Raw genomic sequence first — 19,592 nt, 5'->3', positions numbered from 1 at the left:
GTAGACGTCTCGTATGTAACTGTTGCACGGATCTTTGCGATATTTGATTTTTATCATTCAATTTATAATTTTGAAACAAATATATAAGAAATCATTTTGTCGAAAAATTATGATAAACATTAAAACAAAACTGTTGAATGAAGAGAGAATTTAGTAGAATAGAGCAATACGAATTAAAGAAAAAATACACCTCCTGCAGTTGTCACCAGGAACCCAGTGGATCTATTCCTGTTAAGTTTTTTTCCACCGGATTTCACACTGCATCTTGGCTGATCCTGCCTGGAGAAAGATAATAGGTATAATGTCTGTTCATATTTATCGTTCAAGACATCTGCAAATAATAATGCACGAACTTGATCATTTTCCCAATAGTAGTTTGCAAACGAGCCTAAGTTTGTAGCAATCGGTTCAGCCATCTCCGTAAAAATTGAGCGGTAAAAAATCGTTTAAAGGTACGCACGCACATACACTCACACAGACATCTCGTCGAGCTGAGTCGAATTGTATATATCACTATGGGTCTTCGAGGCTCCGTTCGAGAGCCAAGTCAGTCCCATTTATCCGAGCTTTTGGTTAGTTGGGATTTTTCTCATAAACATGTAAACTGTAAAGCTCTATTGTTGCGTATAGTTTTATTGGGTGATTTGCTTATTTCCTATATAATTTGCTTGTATAAGATCAGTATTTTCATAGTGTTTTATAGTCGTATAGTGTAAGAGTTGAATTGATAAACGAACTAAATATTTAAACTATACTTTCATTTGCAAAACGTAGCTAAAATTTTGAATAAACTTATTTGCGCGATCGACCATCAACTAACAAACTATTTGAAACTTCCGTTTACCTAATTAGGTTTCTAAAGTGTTGACTAGAATCGAAACTAAGGAACAATGATGAACATAAAGATATATAAACACTTTAATTGCACGAATATATTACCTCTTAATTCATTTATGGTATATCGATTATGCTAAATGTAAGTCAAGGAGATTCTACCAAATCACGACAACCGCACAAAAAATATCTCCGCCCAATGAAGGTGTACAACGACAGCGACAGAAAGTGTAAAATTTACTGAGTGTTCCGAGAGATTAACAAACTTATTTTCACGGCATCATTTGCGATGTCGGAGGAATAGGGTGGTATTGTGGAGGCTGTAGTTGTTGAGGTTGATTAGTGCTCTGAGGTTGAAGTTGGATTTGTGCCTGCGGAGGAACCTGCTGCTGCTGGGTTACATTCTGGTGATTTTGATTGGGCTGACTATTACCTCCGCGAGAGGATCCTGCGGACGAGGTACCTTCTGCGCCACCTTGTTGTGCTTGAAGCTCCGCCTTCAGTCGACGGGCAATGTGGGAACGGGTATGCTTGCGAAGATGGTCTTTTCTATAGAATCCTGTAACGAACCTGAAATGTTATACCCCTTTGTCCGATAATGTTGAATTTGTTACCTTTGCCGCATTCCTGGCAAATGTGCCTTTTCTCTCCTGAATGGATAACAATATGAAGGGTGAGCTGTTCCTTGCGTTTGAACGCCTGTCGAGAAATGGTTCGTTATAAAAATGTTAAATCTTAGTATTTGATTATAGTCTACCTTCAGACAAATGGTGCACACAAATGGTCTCTCTGGGTTGTGGCTTTGTTTATGACGTGTGAGATGATCTTTCCGTTTCAATGCCGCATTGCAGATATCGCAAATGAATCGGCGCTCAAGATTATGTCCGATCAAATGTTGCTCCAGTAATTCTCGCTCTGGGTATGCCATTTGACACTCAGGGCACAAAAATAGTGGGCTGCCGTCCAGTGCTGTTCGAACTTGGATTTCACCTGGCTTTGGGCGCGGTTTGCGTTCCTTCGGTGGTTTTTTCTTTTTCTTTTTCTTCTTTTTACTCGTGTCTCCTGCGCCATTGATATTATTGGTCCCATTCACGGTTCCCGAACTAGTGGCAGGAACTGAGGGATGATTAACAGTATTTAGAATTTATAAAAGTTTGTAATTCAGGAATTCTTACACTTACCCTGCTGATTGAGATGCTGTTGTTGTTGCTGTTGTCCAATTTGGTTCTGATGACCTAAGATACTTGCAATTGCTTGCGAAGCCGGCAATATCATACCGTTCGAATGTTGTCCATTGTTTGTGTTCATGTTTTGGGATTGCGTTTGGGACATATCGATCGTAGAGAGCGGATTTTGGGTTTCCTTTTTTATATTTTCTGCAGAATATTTGAGGAAGTGATGGAGTGATAGTGGAAGAGCGGTTCCTGGAAGGTGAGAAAGATAGTCTGCCACGGATGTTCCTGGTGCCAGCGATTGCCAGCTTGGATTCTGAAGAACACGCTTGCTATCCGCCTGTTGTAACAGAGCACTCAGATCTTGAGTAATTTCTTGGGAAGATTGAGCTGGACCGACTGCCGCAAGAGAGGATGTCGTCTGAGGATACATGTTGCGTTGTTTGTGATCATTCACGTCTGAATGTTGGCTGTATGGTATTGTATACTGGCCACTGGTGGTTGTAATTGTAGGGGCACTGGTGTGCCCGTTGTACTTGTTTGGGTTAATCACGTTGGATGTGTCATCCGGACGGAACTTCCCCAGAATTGGTGCGTGCGATTGGTTGAAATGAGCCATGCTCACGTTGGAATTGATCGAGTGATAACGATTGCTGGTGTCATGTGAGGACGAAGGTACACTTGTTACCAAGCCACTGCTGGCAAATTGATGAATTCCCGGTATAGTACCGGGAAAATGTGTTCCAAATGGAGAAAAATTCATGTTTGGCTCTGGAAGAGAAATTAATGAATCTATTAGGGGATATTCAGTAGTGCTTTAGTTCTAGATGCATAAATGATGTCAGTTTTAACATTTAAATCTGGATTTTATAACAAGAAAAACTGGCATCCTCAGCAGTGTTTTACTCGGGTTTCAAATATAAAAAAAATAGAACAGCATCGTATGCCAGTTTTAAATTTAGCAGAAGAACTGTTCGAATAAATAAAACCTGTTTTAATCCACCTAGTGGTGTAATGATGCCTTCTCATATCAATCATACTATCATATATAATACTGTGGTATTCTTCAAAATATTTTATTCTTAAAAGAATAACCGTAATCGGTTTGTTTGACCGTCTACTGGTAAAAACTATTAATTGGAGAAGATGGTATAAAATTTCTAACACACATTACCCTATATTTTCGGATCAGGAAGTCGGATCCGGATGAAATTCAGTAATGATGTATAGGGCCACAAGACCTGTCATTTGAACCTTAGTTTGTGAAAATCGGTCGCGCCATCTATGAGAAAAGTTAGAACACATATTTTTATTTTTTGCACATTTTACCCCATAACTTCGGAACCGGAAGTCGGATCCAAATAATATTCAGGAATTTTTTATTGGATCACAAGACCTTTCATTTGAGTCTAAGTTGGTGAAAATCGGCTCAGCAATTTCCGAGAAAGTTAGTGCAAAAACACGTTACATACACACATACGCACATACACACACAAACATTTTGCGTACTCGACGAACTGCGTCGAATGGTATATGACATTTGGCCTTCCGGGCCTCGGTTCAAAAGTCGGTTTCACAGTGATTGCATAACCTTTCTATATGAGAAAGGCAAAACTAGAACGGCTTGCTGGGGATACGTTTGTTTTAGTTTCGGTTCTATTATAGATCTTCTATATAAAACTTCTAGCTGCTGAATTTGCTTCTATTGCATTATATGCTATGCAAGATTACACATTATTTAGTCAAAGTTTAGGATAAACACATTGTTAGTCAAAAAGTTACCAATGTTTCGTATGCATTGTGCTACCTGGTTTCGGCATCAGAAGTCGAAATTTTCATCCCATTTTTTTGCCCATGGTATATAGTTTGAATTTACTCAAACCAAACTCCAAACGACGTAAGAATTATAGCAGCAAACGGCAGGTGGGTAATGTAAGAGACATAACTAGATAACGCGAATACGAACACGAAGGAACTGACTTGCTTACATCACACATACGAATACTAGTGGGATAATTGTGTAAATTGTGCAAGCTTTCATTTCGTCGCTTCCTGTTTTGTGCACCTACACAAAAGTACAACTTACTCACATCATACATATTCTAACACGTCAGTCAATAAATTCTCGGCATGACAGCGAGATGGCGTCACTAATTAAAAATTTCTCCATAGTTCAATAGAGACAATTTTTAAATGTCACCTGTCACAATTTCATGACATTGGGTTCATTGGCGTGTTAGCTATTGTATTTTTCAGTGGAACTACTTTTGGAAAACTAGAAACAATTAGAAAAGATGGGGTGTGTTAAAAATCACTGTTTTTGTTTTTTATACAAAAAATATTGTGCCATTAAATAAACTGATTGATAGTCATTATCCGGGCTTCGCTCCGTGTGAATCAGTGAAGTTGCAGGAAACAGCAGACATTGTAAAGATTTCAAAAGAAACAGTAAATCAATTTTTGCATGAAATAAATTGAAGATGAAAAAAAAATTACGAATTGCCGGCACCCACTGATTTTCAAAATTGATCAAAAATGACGTATCATTGGTTCACAAGAGCCATGTTTGGTCATGTTTAAGCGAAACAAACTTGTCCATCGATACGTTACAATGGATGAAACATAGAACCATATTTACTCGACTGTATCCAATTTACAGCCAACCAAGTGAATAGCAGCTGACAAAAGCCGACCAAAGCGTCCGAAGACTCAAACATAGATTGGCAATGTTATAGCCAAGGATAATTTTTTTAATATTACCGTTTAATTCTCCGGGAATCCAGGTGCAGATATTGCCTCAAAATTCATAAATTTTCAAAAAGGTGAAACAATCAACCCTTACAAAGGAACAAGAAGTATTCAAAACAACACTACTCCGGTCTTAGGAAGTAATGACATCGAAGCTGCACCATCCACTAACTATATGAACACATCTTCAATATCACAGAACATAAATACGTCTGCAATATCACAGGACATGAATACAGACAGCCAATTCGAAATTGATCCAATGCGTCCTCCAATTGTACGTCTTACTTCACAATCTGCAAATGGCGACGAACGCTTCTTAAAAGCAAGGCTTCGTGACCCGAAAATAATGCACGTCGTCCGTCTGTATTTGTCATACATGAAAAATCAACAACCTACAGTATGCATCGAGGGTATGACACCAACTAGTATAAAAATGCTATTAGCATCAGAAGGCCTTCCAACAACACCTGACCACCTCCTACGAATCTTCATCGAAGTGCATCAGGAATATGGAATGAAACCTAAGGAAGCGCTGGCCGACCTGGACTCTTATGGGAAATTTTTGACAAGTGAACGTACCCGCCGACTCCAACTAATCCGGGAAGCCGAACACAATTTTACAAGGCCGAATTTTCGGAAATAACGACGCCCTTTGACGAAGGAATAGAAACAGGAATTAGTAATGTAAGTATTCCAGAATTCTCAAAAACTTCTTCGCTTCACAGACAAAATGTGACTGAAATTTTGGTCTATTGCCAAAATTTCAACCGCATGAAAAGCCCGGCCAAAATGAAAGAAATTCACCAAAATTTAATAACCTCCTCTTTCGACGTAATCCTTGGAACTGAAAGCAGCTGGGATGAAAGTGTAAGAAGCGAAGAAGTATTTGGAAATAATTTTAACGTATTTCGGCACGACCGAAATTTATCTCTCTGTCAGAAAAAATCTGGAGGTGGAGTCCTTATAGCCATTAACTCTTGCTTTACTTCTGAAGAAATTATTACTCCTAAATATAAAGAATTTGAGCATGTATGGGCCAAAGTCTCAATATTGGGAGAAGAACATATTTACTGCTCTGTCTACTTCCCACCCGAAAATGCGAACAAATTCTCTTTTGAATTATTCTTTCAATCTTTAGACACAATTATTTCGAATATGGAACCTGAAGTAAAGCTTCATATTTTTGGCGACTTCAATCAACGTAATGCGGACTTCATTTCTGACATTGAAAATGAATCAATCTTACTTCCAGTCGTAGGAGAAAACGAAACATTGCACTACTTTTTCGACAAAATTTCTAATTTTGGCCTACATCAAGTAAACTCCGTAAAAAATCAACAAAACGCATTATTAGCCGAAACTTTGCCTATGAAAAGAAGAAGAAAAAATCATAACAGCAAATTACCTGTATGGTTCAATTCACAACTAAACCATTTGAAAAATAGGAAACAAAAAGCACACAAAACTTACAAACAAGAAAAAAGTGACGCTCATCTTCAAAATTACTTAAATCTATGCAATCAACTTAAAATAGCCATTAACACAGCACATGAAGAATATAACCGCAAAATTGAAAACGAAATAAAGACTTGCCCTAAGAACTTTCTTAACTACACAAAAACTAAACTAAAAAGCAACAATTTTCCATCTCAAATGCACCTCGACGAACATGTAGGGAAAAATACTACAGAAATCTGCAATCACTTTGCAAATTTTTTCCAAGAAGTATATACATCTTATTCAGAAACTGACCGTGACCGTGAATACTTCTCTTTCATACCTGCATTTTCCAACTCCATCTCTGTAAACTATCTATCAGAACATGACATTTCGACAGCACTGAAAAACTTAGACGCCTCAAAAGGGCCTGGACCTGACAGTATACCACCAATATTTTTAAAAAATCTTGCTGAAGAACTTACACTACCACTACAACTACTTTTTAACCTATCACTTAATAAATGTACTTTTCCTAAAGCATGGAAATCTTCCTTTCTTGTACCAATATTTAAATCTGGTGCAAAATCTAACATTCGGAACTACCGTGGAATAGCCATTATCTCATGCATTCCAAAATTATTTGAAAAAATTGTAAATGAAAAACTTTTTCATCAACTTAAAAATGTAATAACAAACAAACAACATGGCTTTTTTAAAGGCCGCTCAACTACAACAAATCTCTTAGAATTTATGACATTCACTCTGAATGCAATGGACGCCGGAAACTACGTAGAAACTCTTTACACTGACTTTAGCAAAGCCTTCGACCGTATTGACATACCATTACTTCTACACAAACTACAAAAATATGGCATAAAACATACTCTTCTGGAATGGCTCAAATCATACTTAACGAATCGTGTACAGGTAGTCCGCTTCCAAAACATTCTGTCTGAACCAATTAATGTAACTTCTGGCGTACCTCAGGGTTCTCACTTAGGGCCTCTCCTTTTCATTTTACATATAAACGACATTTCCTTCATACTCAAAAATCTGAAAGTGCTTATATATGCAGACGACATGAAACTCTTCATGGAAATTAAAAATATTAACGACGCTGTAATATTCCAGAACGAAATCAATCTATTCCACATTTGGTGCTGCAAAAGTCTACTCCAACTCAATGTAAAAAAATGTAACTCAATAACTTTCAGTAGGAAAAATGAAACTATACCTATAAACATACATCTAGGAAATCAACTTGTAGAAAAATGTAAAATTGTAAGAGATTTAGGCGTAATCTTAGACTCCAAGCTCACTTTTGTGGAACACTACAATACCATAATCAATAAAGCTAATAGCATGCTGGGCTTTATTAAACGCTTCAGTCATAACTTTCAGGACCCATACACAATTAAATTATTATACACTACATATGTCAGACCTATTTTGGAATATTGCAGCCTAGTATGGAATCCATACAATATTATTCACGAAGAACGCATCGAATCTATTCAAAAACAATTTCTTTTATATGCACTTCGTAAATTAAACTGGACAGCATTTCCTCTACCATCATATGAAGCACGCTGCATGCTCATCAATATTCAAACACTTAAAGAACGCCGCGACTTTGCAATGCTTTATTTTATCAGCGACATTATTTCTCAACGCATTCAATCAGCTCCATTATTATCGCAATTAAATTTTTATATACCTAGCCGTCAATTACGTTCCAGGAAATTATTTTTAGAAAAACAAGCTAGAACAAATTATGCAAAATTCAGTCCAGTCAATCGAATAATGCGCCATTACAATCAATACTGCGAACATCTTGACCTTACTATGTCTAAAAATCAAATCAAATCTCAGCTTTGTCGTAGAAATAATGCGTAGTATGTAAGTGAACATTGTAAACAATTTATATGTAGTCTACATTTGCTTGACGAAATAAATAAAATAAATTCTGTTATAAGTATATCACGTCACTATACAAATTCACTATGTATCTCACAACACTATAAATTATGTATAATAAACGTCACATCACATATACGTATTTCGAATACAATTTGTATTCATCTTCAGTGTATTAGCGGTTTTTCAAAATTATTGAAAGAATGCTGCAATGTTGTTCCTTTTATATGAAACGGTTATAGCCTTTGTATTTGGGAATGCGCATGGAATTTTGTTTGTTGAACGCCTTGAACAGAGAAAATAATCAAAAGTGAACATAACAAACATTATTGGATCGTTTGAATGTCGGAATTAAAAAAAAAAACAAACCTCATCGACAAAAAAATCTAAAAAAATTTCATGACAAGGAAATAATTGTCAGGCCTTGGGACTGTGTGACCGGCGTAAAGCAAAGTCTTGGCATTACATTCCTTTTGTGGAATTTGGCCTTTCTGTTTCAACAGATTTCGCAGTGTACAGAATCATTGTGTACAGAATCATTGCATGGCTAGTACTATGGATCCTACTGAAACTAAGAATCCTTCCAGGTCGGGGCTCGAACATACGACAACTGGCTTGTAAGACCAGCGTCCTATGCATTGAACCGCCAACCCGACGACTATTTTTTTCCAGACTAACTTGTTGTCCGTGGAAGTGACACTGAAACTGAATGCGAAGAATCTACTGCGTAATATTGATCAAATAAATGTAAACGAAAGGAAATGAAATTATCCGACCGCAGAAATGCACGCAGTTCGAATTATATAAATTCTAACGCTAGATGAATGAAAATGCTCTATTTAAATATTTGCTTCATTACACCTTTACAATAAAAATGCGGGGTGACAACAAATAGAACGAGCACTGATTATTCAGATGTAGATTCGTTTATTCCAATCGAATAAAAAGTTCTTTGAGGTCAAACCGAATTGTTAGATTACTTCCATGTTCCATCTTCCATTAATGACCATAACAATAGCTTTAAAACGAGCCATCTCTGCTCAAATTGAGCGAATAGAAAAAGTTTGATTTGTCGGTTATATAACTTATACAATCAAAATTATCCGGAGGTGTTTGGCATTTATTATTTTCTTTTATTCGAATTTGATCAATGGCCCAAGAGTAGATTTCAAATGAGTTCAAGATTATTGAAATTGGTTCAGCCCATTGGTGTAATTATCGTGAGTCTGGAGGATTAGTGCATCCTGGATTCCATCACTTAGGCGGCCACCAAAACGTCCCACAAGCGCACCTTCTTTAGCCTGCAATCTTTCATGTACCTTTAAGTTTTTTGGAAGTTTCCTTATAGTTTCCTTATATTACATTTTGGTGGGGAAAGGGTTCCAATCAGCTTTTTACAGCCCTGTCCAAAATGTATTGCCCTGCCCGTTAATTTGTATCAGACCGAATTAGCGCATGCGCGCCATATAAATGCCTCTTTCAATATGAGGAAATTATATTATTACCCAACAGTTTCTATCATTTATTCATGTTGGTTTTCTTACCTTTGGTCATAGTTTATATTCTGTTTTACCTTAATTCCAGTGTTCTATTCAATTGTGTTTCGTAACTGTCTTTTGTTGTTCTTCTATTTTATTTCCATTCCGTACTTTTGCTGATGTTAGTGTATTCCCTGAAATGTAAAAGTTAGTTGTATGCAATGGTCTTTTTATTCTTACCGATGTTCCATTTTGTGTCTAAGATTTCCTAAGCGTGGTAATTAAATTATTTTCCAATTTTTCAGCTCCACATTAATCACATTTGTTCCTGCTTTTCTTGAGTATCTTATTCTTTATTCCGGATTTCTTGGTTATGCTCAGTCATCCATTTCCGAACAAAAAAAAAGTGAGACAAAAAAGGATTAGTGTTTTTTTAATGACATCTTTGTACGGCCGGTCATGATGGTTTGACGAAAAAAAACTGAGAACATGCATTTTTATTTAAATTATATTGACCCTTGGGTCCCATAAGTATTGCTACAGCATGTTCACATTTAGTTGTCTTCAGTTGATCCTTGACAGTGTTACCATCCGCTCAGGCACTTTTGAGCATCTGGTGTACACTGACCCACAATCGAAATGCATCACTACCAATTTGGTACAACGCACTCAAAGGCACGGTAAAATGTATATTGTATATACACACAAAAACACATACATACACACAGTCACACACATACACACATGCATACATACCCACATGTATTCCACACGCAAGCATTATAACATTGAGTTACTATTTCTACTCTGATAGATCCTAACTAAAACTAGTGTGCCAATAGTCATCTCATTAGTAGAGTCGCCATGTTATTTTAGCGATCACTCGACTTTTAATAAATGATTTGTGATAAATACAAAGTCTTTGCCTCGTCTCTAAGAAGCAATAACGCATAGCAGTAGTTCGGAAGTGGTTCAATACTGCTGTTTTAGCGAAGCAAAATGCTCCAAATTTCATGTTATTTCTGAAATTAATCTATCAAACAGAGATAACAGAGCTCACTATAACTAATGGTTCTAGTATATGAAATGACTAATGGATTTGAGATGAATGGAGGTACCGTTACCCAATTTCTATCTCTTCTAATGATCGATCGTTAGTCCTGAGCTGAAACGGTGGCCTTCATTACCATTCTTGCATGCACTTCAGGCGCGTATACAGGGGGGTGTTTTAGGGGTTCAAACCCCCTCCGAAACTCAAAAAAGTATATTATGTAAACTCTTTTTTCAAATAAGTAAAAAATAAAATGAATAATTTTCAACAAACGACTCCACAATAAAAAAATTTCAAATAATTATATAAAAAGTTCCATTTGTATGGAAATTGATCAACATGTTCTGAAACACCCCCCGAAATTTTTTTCTGGGTACGCGCCTGATGCACTTACTCTTACATTTCACTCACACATCATCTCACCCATCAGGTCTCAAACGATATATCCATCCTCACAATACAAACTGGATGAACATCGTTTGACAGCTATCAGTGGTTTGCCCATTGGTTAACTCATTATTATTCCGTTCTATTCTACAATATTCTGTCTCATTCCACAGTAATCCATTGTATACAAACCACCAATAAACGTCAAATATGGACTCGATTCACCGTTCACCTGTTGTCATCGTGTGAAACCCTATTGGGATACGTTCACTCCACTTAACTTCTACTTCACACTGGTTATAGGGACCGGTAGTATGAAAATAAAACATAAAAAGAGCTCAGTTAAGCCCTACCGGCCTCTCCAACCCCGGATGTTGGAGCGTAATGCAATCAACATTTTATTCACTCACAATCGAAAGGTATCACCATATACGGTTTGATACAACGCATACATACATACATGTATAAATATATACAGGCACCAAGGCATACTGACGTACACACATATATACATACATATACACACATGTGTACATACATATCCATATATACAAATATGTATTTCACACACAAATATTGTAACATTGATTAAATAGTAAATTCTAATAGATAATAATTCTAATAGATAAATTCTAATAGATTTTAACTCAATTCATTGTGCCAATAGTCATTTCATTAATAGAGTCACCATATTATTCTACCGATTACTCGACTTTCAATAAATGAATTGTGATGAAATCAAATCCAAAATTTTTGCTTCATCTCTGATAAGCAATACCGCATAAAAGTAGTTCAGATAGTACTTCAATCTATCGAACAGACACAACAGATCTCGCTCTAACCAATGGTTTTCATATATGAAATGACTAATGGATTTGAGATGAATGGAGGTGCCGTCACCCAATTTCGATCTCTTTTATTGGTCGATCGTTAGTCCTGAGCTGAAACGGTGGCCTTTATTACCGTTCTTGCATTCCACTTCACTTATACTTCACTCACATATCACCTCATCCATCAGATCCCACACGAGCACACACAACCTCACAGAATAAACGTCAAAGATGAACTTAATTCACCATTCAACTATTCCGTTATCGTGTGAAACCTGACTGGGGTACGTTCATTTCGCTTAATTTCCACTTCACATCGGTAATAAGGGCCGGTAGTATGAAAATGAAACATAAAAAAGAGCTCAGTTAAGCCCTACCGGCCTCTCCAACCCCGGATGTTGGAGCGTATTGCAATCAACATCTTATTCAAATCGTTTCATGCCTCACTCAATAAACTCAATAATTAAACTAAAAGTTATAACACATATTTATATTAAATTGTAACTATAGTTAATCGTATCTGATGATGTTTGCAATACCGTCAAGCCCATCAACCACGGGAGGGATGTACCTTTAAGTTTTTTGGAAGTACAGGGTGATTTTTTAAGAGCTTGAGAACTTTTTTAAACAATAAAACGCATAAAATTTGCAAAATCTCATCGGTTCTTTATTTTAAACGTTAGATTGGTACATGACATTTACTTTTTGAAGATAAATTCATTTAAATGTTGACCGCGGCTGCGTCTTAGGTGGTCCATTCGGAAAATCCGCTTTTTTATCGACAAATTTTGTTCAGCGATGAGGCTCATTTCTGGTTGAATGGCTACGTAAATAAGCAAAATTGCCGCATTTGGAGTGAAGAGCAACCAGAAGCCGTTCAAGAACTGCCCATGCATCCCGAAAAATGCACTGTTTGGTGTGGTTTGTACGCTGGTGGAATCATTGGACCGTATTTTTTCAAAGATGCTGTTGGACGCAACGTTACAGTGAATGGCGATCGCTATCGTTCGATGCTAACAAACTTTTTGTTGCCAAAAATGGAAGAACTGAACTTGGTTGACATGTGGTTTCAACAAGATGGCGCTACATGCCACACAGCTCGCGATTCTATGGCCATTTTGAGGGAAAACTTCGGAGAACAATTCATCTCAAGAAATGGACCGGTAAGTTGGCCACCAAGATCATGCGATTTGACGCCTTTAGACTATTTTTTGTGGGGCTACGTCAAGTCTAAAGTCTACAGAAATAAGCCAGTAACTATTCCAGCTTTGGAAGACAACATTTCCGAAGAAATTCGGGCTATTCCGGCCGAAATGCTCGAAAAAGTTGCCCAAAATTGGACTTTCCGAATGGACCACCTAAGACGCAGCCGCGGTCAACATTTAAATGAAATTATCTTCAAAAAGTAAATGTCATGTACCAATCTAACGTTTAAAATAAAGAACCGATGAGATTTTGCAAATTTTATGCGTTTTATTGTTTAAAAAAGTTCTCAAGCTCTTAAAAAATCACCCTTTAGTATTAATTTTACTACTGTTCGGTTGCTTATATTGAACCGTTGGCAGTTCAATATAAACTGCTAATGAACTGATGAGCCGAAGGCGAAACGTGATATAACAAAAACGTTGACAGCTTACTATACAAGCTCGCTTCTTAAACAAGAGAATCGATGATTCACTGAGCATATACACTCTAAAAATCGATTCTCGAGCTCGGCATAATGAAATGCCAAATTAGATCGACAACACATTTTACTGATTATTCAGTATTCCACATGCTCTTTTCCGAAATTTGTTAAAGTAACATCAAAGACATCATATTAACAAGATATCCAGCTCTCACATTCCCCGAACAAATCATTGGCAACATCCTTTTTTGCGAGGTAACATGCTGATAGAACGGTGAAGCGCGTTCTTTTGTCAAAGTTTGCTGAACTTGTCAGTATACAACAAATATACTGAAATCAACAAATCCGTTTGCCGAAATTTCAATCAGTGAGTTAGATTTTATGGAAACTTTTCATTTAATGTCTCTCCAATTTTGCAAAGCATCATGTTGTCATTGCTCGTGGAGCTGGAAAATAAATAAATTGGATGAAGGAAGAAGATTTTCATATATCGTGAAAAGATAAGTGAAATCAAAAACTATCTACTTTTTATATACACCTATAAATATCTGCTTATTTCCAGGTAAAGGCGTTGAAGAACACTAGAAACAATTGTCTTTTGCCGTGATGTTTTCGTTTGGGATTTTCTTTTCTTTTTTGAGAGCTGGATTAAAATGAACATTAATAAAACGCTCAATTCCTCCAACCTTAGCTTTTGTGATATTTATTTTATACAACAATAAAGAAAAATCCTTTCTCTTCCATGATTCAAACTCGATCGCTTTGCCGTGCAAACAGCAAAATTACTGCTGACAAGTTTAGCAATAATTGACAGTTAGTAAATTTAGGATTACTGAGATTAATTTTGCCGAAACGATTATCGAGCACTCGGCTGTGCAAAAGTTTTTGTCTGTATGGTTCACAGTTCGAAAAAATCTCGTAATCTTACATCTTATAAGATGCACATAAAGGAAGGTCGTATATCACACAAATTTATATTCAAAAACATGTAAAATTGTGTAATTTGAAAATTACATGGCTTGAATTCGAGTGAAATAAAAAACAAAAGATCAATAGCAAGAGTGCGACTTGAATCGAGAATCATTCGATCACAGAACACATCGGTTAATCGACTGAACCACAGAAGCACATATCTGCTTGTTGAATAATTGATACATATGAATCCATACAGCGGCATTTGGTAGCCGAGTGCAAATTAAACTCGGGGCCTGTAAAATTCTGTGCAAGTTGAATATTGCGTTATTTGAAAAATTAAGTATCTGTGAATCGTATCCTTTGTAGAATAATGTCACCTGTAAGACTCATTTTTTTCTGTGATGTTTTAATAACTTTAAATCCAATGGTATAGAAGATCCCACAATTCGAGAGCTAGATGTATTCACTAAGTAATAGTTACACATCAAATGAGAAATTGTTGCTCAGAACAGAATTAACACATTTAGACAAAGTAATGCACATCTCCCATGCATCGAAAATCATCCTGTAATTAGATTCCTAGTTTGACTACATCCTTGATAGCAAAGCTGTGGTATTACATTTCTTTTGTGGAATTTGACCTTATGTTTCAAAAGTATTTCCAGCCGATTCATAGCGTACAAAACCATTGCTGGTGCCTCTAACGAAGTGCAAATATAATATGATAAAATCGGTACTCAAGTGCGTCTCCAGTATCAGGTATTAAATCACAATAGTTTCACGATATGCAATCAAGGAAAATTAAAAAAAAGCAACATTCTTCAATTGCAGGATCGTTTTTATAAAAAAATCCAACCATCCCAATGCCGGGCGAGGGATGCATTCTAGGTGGTAACCCTAACTGTACGATCATTTCAAAGTTGTAAGTGATAAAAACTTATATGAGGAATAGAACGAATCTAAACGGGATTTCAATGTATTATCCAAAAATCGCTAATAGTTTGCGAAATGGATTGGACCTCTTGATAGATACTTTTGCAAAAACAAAAATCAGATGTAAAGTTTATTATTCTATTTGTTTGATAAACAACTCCTTCGCTCTTCCAACTGTAAGGACTTTTCCAGATGAAACACTAGGAAGAGATGTTGTACAAATAGTCAGCTTATTTTACTTATTACTAAGCCTACGATTAACGAATTGAGATGTAATCGGTTATAGTTACGTTGGTCTTCAGCAAGTAAAATTTTCGTGAAAATGTTTCGATATATATTTTCATCGTATACTTGAAATTAATCCATTAAACAGTAATGGTAGATATCACCCCAATTGCTACTGTTTCAATATATGAGATAAAAGGAGTAGGAAAAATTTCGATTTTAACGAATAGAAATCAATATTAATTACTTCCGTAAAAATAGATGCACTTTTTTGAGAAAACGAAAAAAAACCTTACAACCTGTGTTTTGAGCTTTCCTAAACAAATTTTATTCTTTTATCGTAACTTCGGGTTTTTTCCGCATGTACTGCAGACACCAACGCGTAACGCATGTAGACACCAATTCTCAACCGATCTAGAAAGTCCCCAGCCCCGAACGCGAGCAAACAGTGACGACAAAGATGGAGGCGGAAAGGTCGGTGGTCGGTCGGAGTTTTCGTCACCGCGCACATAGAACAAAGCCTGCCTTGTTGAACTGCTGCAATTTGCCCCTCCGCCACCACCATCGCTGATGAAGGCTACAGTGGAAAGAGAAAATGGTGGATGGAGTCGCTCTGACAGCGGCAGGTTCACTTTCACTTTTTTCCCGGAGGGCTGAGGCGTGGATGGGGCACAAGTTCAAAACAAAATCCCTTTCCCTGCGTTGCTCCATTTATTATGAAGCGGAACCCCTTTGTCGGAAAAAGGTTGATTTTGGGTCTACTTACCTTTTTTCCTGTTTGTTGTTAATGCTCCGGTCAAATTCAACCAGATTCTGCAATTTTTCGCACTCCAGGATAATTCGGGAAAAGCCCGCACTATAGTTTCATCCTGTCAGGACGTCGTCAGCACTAGGAATGAGACAGGTGCACGTTTCTCCTGGTCTTACGAGGGGGGCGACACCAAGAGAGACAATTAAGTGTATTTAAAAAAAATAAGCTGGACTTTATTATTATCGATTAAAATAAAAATATATATTTTATTTTTTACGGCTATAGCACAGGAATACCACACTACCACTCCCGACTTCTGCTACTGCCCGGCGCACAAGGAGATGGGAGACGCATATCCTGTGTTTGCTATAGTACACTATAGCCAAAGTCTCACCCCGCCTGCGCCACACCATGACACACTACAAACGAATTGAAATGTAGATACATGGTGGTTGGTTCCACCGTGCATGTCTGATTCACACTCGTCACTGTCGTCGCTCTCGTCCGCTGCTACTTTTCCCGCGAGCCCGAGGGACCCACTGATTATCGCAACTCAAAACCATGAATGAAATTCTATCGACGAGGATAAGGGAACCCCGGGTGTATGATTCATCAATCATACGGTAAACCTAGCCGAACGCGGCTAGAAGCGAGCCCCTCGTAGTAGCATTCGTCCGTACCAGCCTACGTCATGGAACCTGTTTCACCGAATCCTCAGTCCCAGTAGTTTCCTTGCGTTGGTTTGGCGTAACAGCGTCAAATATTTTCTTGGGTGAGGGTGAGAGATAATATTGTTTATTTTGCTTTTTTAGCGACTGTTTGTTATATACTCATGGTTTTTATCAAACGTTCCAAATAGCAATAGCTACATGAGAAGGTTCAATTCCCTACTTTCAACTGAATTTGATATAGATTGAGCAGCAGCATTATTTGATAGCCGAGCGCATGTTTTATATACAACCGAACCCTCACCCTTAATCCAGGGTTTCCTTCTATATGTTACTGCTTACGCCTACGGTTGCGTTGATGCTCGTGTGGCGTGTAATAAGACGACAAGTTCACCAGGCGCGTTTCCCCCACTGATACGTTGCTAGCCGTAGAGCTTTTTTTGTTTTGTGTAATATTCGGTAGCTCAGAAGCTTGGAATGAAGACGAAAAGGGAAAAAGTTCGTATACTCGTACCGAGCAACACGTGCTTCATGCGCAAACTCCCGCTCAGCTCATGTATTTCTCCCTCGGTTGCATTTGTGTCCCTGCTGTAAAAATAACACTCTTTTCGTGTACACACACTGCAAAGATGTTTTCATTGGAATGCACTGAAAATCGAGTTTACTTTTTGTAGGTGAAATTATCGAGGTTTACTATGAGCTACCCAAAATTAGGTAGAAAAATATGTGAGTATCACCCAAATTTTGAGTTTTGAGTTCATAATGGGAAGTAACTAAATCATTATCTACTCAAACTTTGACTTGATCGTAAAAAATAGGTAACGAGTTTACTTTTTGTAGGTAAAACTATCGAGGTTTTCTATGAGCCCCAAAATTAGGTAGAAAAATATGTGAGTATCACCCAAATTTTGAGTTTTGAGTTCATAATGGGAACTAACTAAATCATTATCTACTCAAACTTTGACTTAATCGTAAAAAATAGGTAACGAGCATTGCCAATGTTTGGGTAATTGGCACATTGTGGCAAAGCTGAATTACTGGTTGCGACACCTGCCAATGAAAAATGGAACCAAGAAAAGGAGGTTTATTCCGAAAATTTTCATATCGGCAATAGTGATTTGAAACGATTTTTTTGATTATTCAATAGTACTAATAGATATCAGCAATGAAAACAAACTCGGAGTAGAAGAAAATCGATTTCAAAATGATTACTACGACTTTCTTTGGTGTAAAATACAATTAAAATTTTATTTGTTATTTCCGGGCATTTGAAAAATGGCATTGCACCAAGTATAATGCTCATCTCTAAATAAATTATTATCAACATTACCACATCAGAGTAAAAACTTTTTCTTCAACTTGTACAACGATTTTTTTAAAATGAATTTGCCCGTTTCTATAGGAAATCGTTAAAAAGGTGAAGTAATTAAAAAATTTCCTACCGATTTGAAATCTTCTACTGAAAGTATCATCTCTAAACAAGCAGCGCCTCTACATTTCAAGGCAGCGTCTTTGTGCCAATCATCCATTTACCTAAATATTGAGGTCATCATTCATTAGTCGGGTTTATGTAATACATTAGTTACCTAAAATGCGGAGATGTTTTCTAGTTGATTTTGAGAAGGTTTCTAATCAAAATTAGATAGCGGCTGGTAAGAGTGTACCTCATAGTACTAGAGTGAATTAGTATTGGCACATTACTGCGAAACAGAATTAAGAATAGCGACACCTGCCAATGAAAAATGGAACCAAGAAAAGGAGGATTCTTTCGGAAATTTTCATATCGACAGTAGTGATTTGCAACATTTTTATCGTTTATTCAATAGTACAAATAGATATCAGCAATAAAAGTACACTCGGAGTAGAAAAATCGATTTAACAGTGATTACTACTACTTTTTTTTAGTGTAAACTACGATTAAACATGGCAAATCTTCAGAAATGTGTGAAATTGGGTAAGGTTAAGTTTTTTCGGATCAACATTTTTTTAACAGAAACCAGTGTACTGTTGATTTTTCGAATACTAGAATGTATAGCGATCAAGTACTATTTAATTTGGATACTACATTTCAGTTTTGCGACAATGTGCCAATTATCATTCAAACGCAAAACTCATATCAACTCCGCGCCTTCTATGTTTCACATTATGGTCCAAGAAAACGATGATGTTAGAAAATTATCACATAGAGCTTTATAGGAATCGAGTATAAAATAAGGAAGTAGTTACTAACATAGTTATTTTTTTAAAACAAACCTACGGAATGGGTAAAACTTTTGCATTCATTTAACTTGTGCATAAAAAGTGAACCTTTGATTTCTTCACTACTTAACTATATTTATATATTGATGCTAAATGAGGTTATGTCATCAATTTTCGAATTCGAAATTAAAGGTTTAAAAAGTGGAATGATGGAATAAAAATGGAATGGTGGAATTTCATCTACAAATAAATGAAAATTCACTGGAGAATAAACATTCCTATGTAAAACAATAACCGGAACTTGATGGGGTGGCCACCCACGAGACCTGATCAGGCTGTACCAAACAACGATATTGTCCGTAATGGAATATGGATGCTTCTACTTCCGATCAGCCGCGAACACCCATTTCATTA

At 36.8% G+C, this 19,592-nt stretch overlaps 1 protein-coding gene across 3 annotated transcripts; it reads right to left on the bottom strand.

The window, feature by feature from the left end:
- Positions 1-615: 615 nt before the first annotated feature.
- Positions 616-17,200, bottom strand: LOC131436876 (zinc finger protein with KRAB and SCAN domains 1). 3 transcript variants are annotated; one of them, XM_058605839.1, is made up of 7 exons: positions 17,142-17,200; positions 16,706-17,078; positions 16,327-16,477; positions 2,010-2,777; positions 1,592-1,950; positions 1,449-1,533; positions 616-1,393 (listed from the first exon to the last, which is right to left on the bottom strand). In XM_058605839.1, the coding sequence occupies exons 4-7, from the start codon at positions 2,767-2,769 to the stop codon at positions 1,107-1,109; spliced, it is 1,491 nt and encodes a 496-aa protein (XP_058461822.1). In that variant the 5' UTR covers positions 2,770-2,777; positions 16,327-16,477; positions 16,706-17,078; positions 17,142-17,200; the 3' UTR covers positions 616-1,106. The 3 variants fall into 3 exon arrangements, with proteins under 3 accessions (XP_058461822.1, XP_058461823.1, XP_058461824.1); XM_058605840.1 differs by lacking the exons at positions 16,706-17,078; positions 17,142-17,200 and adding an exon at positions 16,616-16,691; XM_058605841.1 differs by lacking the exons at positions 16,706-17,078; positions 17,142-17,200 and having other exon boundaries at positions 2,016-2,777; positions 16,327-16,671.
- Positions 17,201-19,592: the final 2,392 nt, after the last annotated feature.

Source organism: Malaya genurostris, chromosome 3, assembly GCF_030247185.1.
Source record: "Malaya genurostris strain Urasoe2022 chromosome 3, Malgen_1.1, whole genome shotgun sequence".
NCBI classification, from domain to species: Eukaryota; Metazoa; Arthropoda; class Insecta; order Diptera; family Culicidae; genus Malaya; species Malaya genurostris.
The sequence above is the reverse complement of the archived record's forward strand: the minus strand, read 5'-3'. Positions and strand labels throughout refer to the sequence as shown.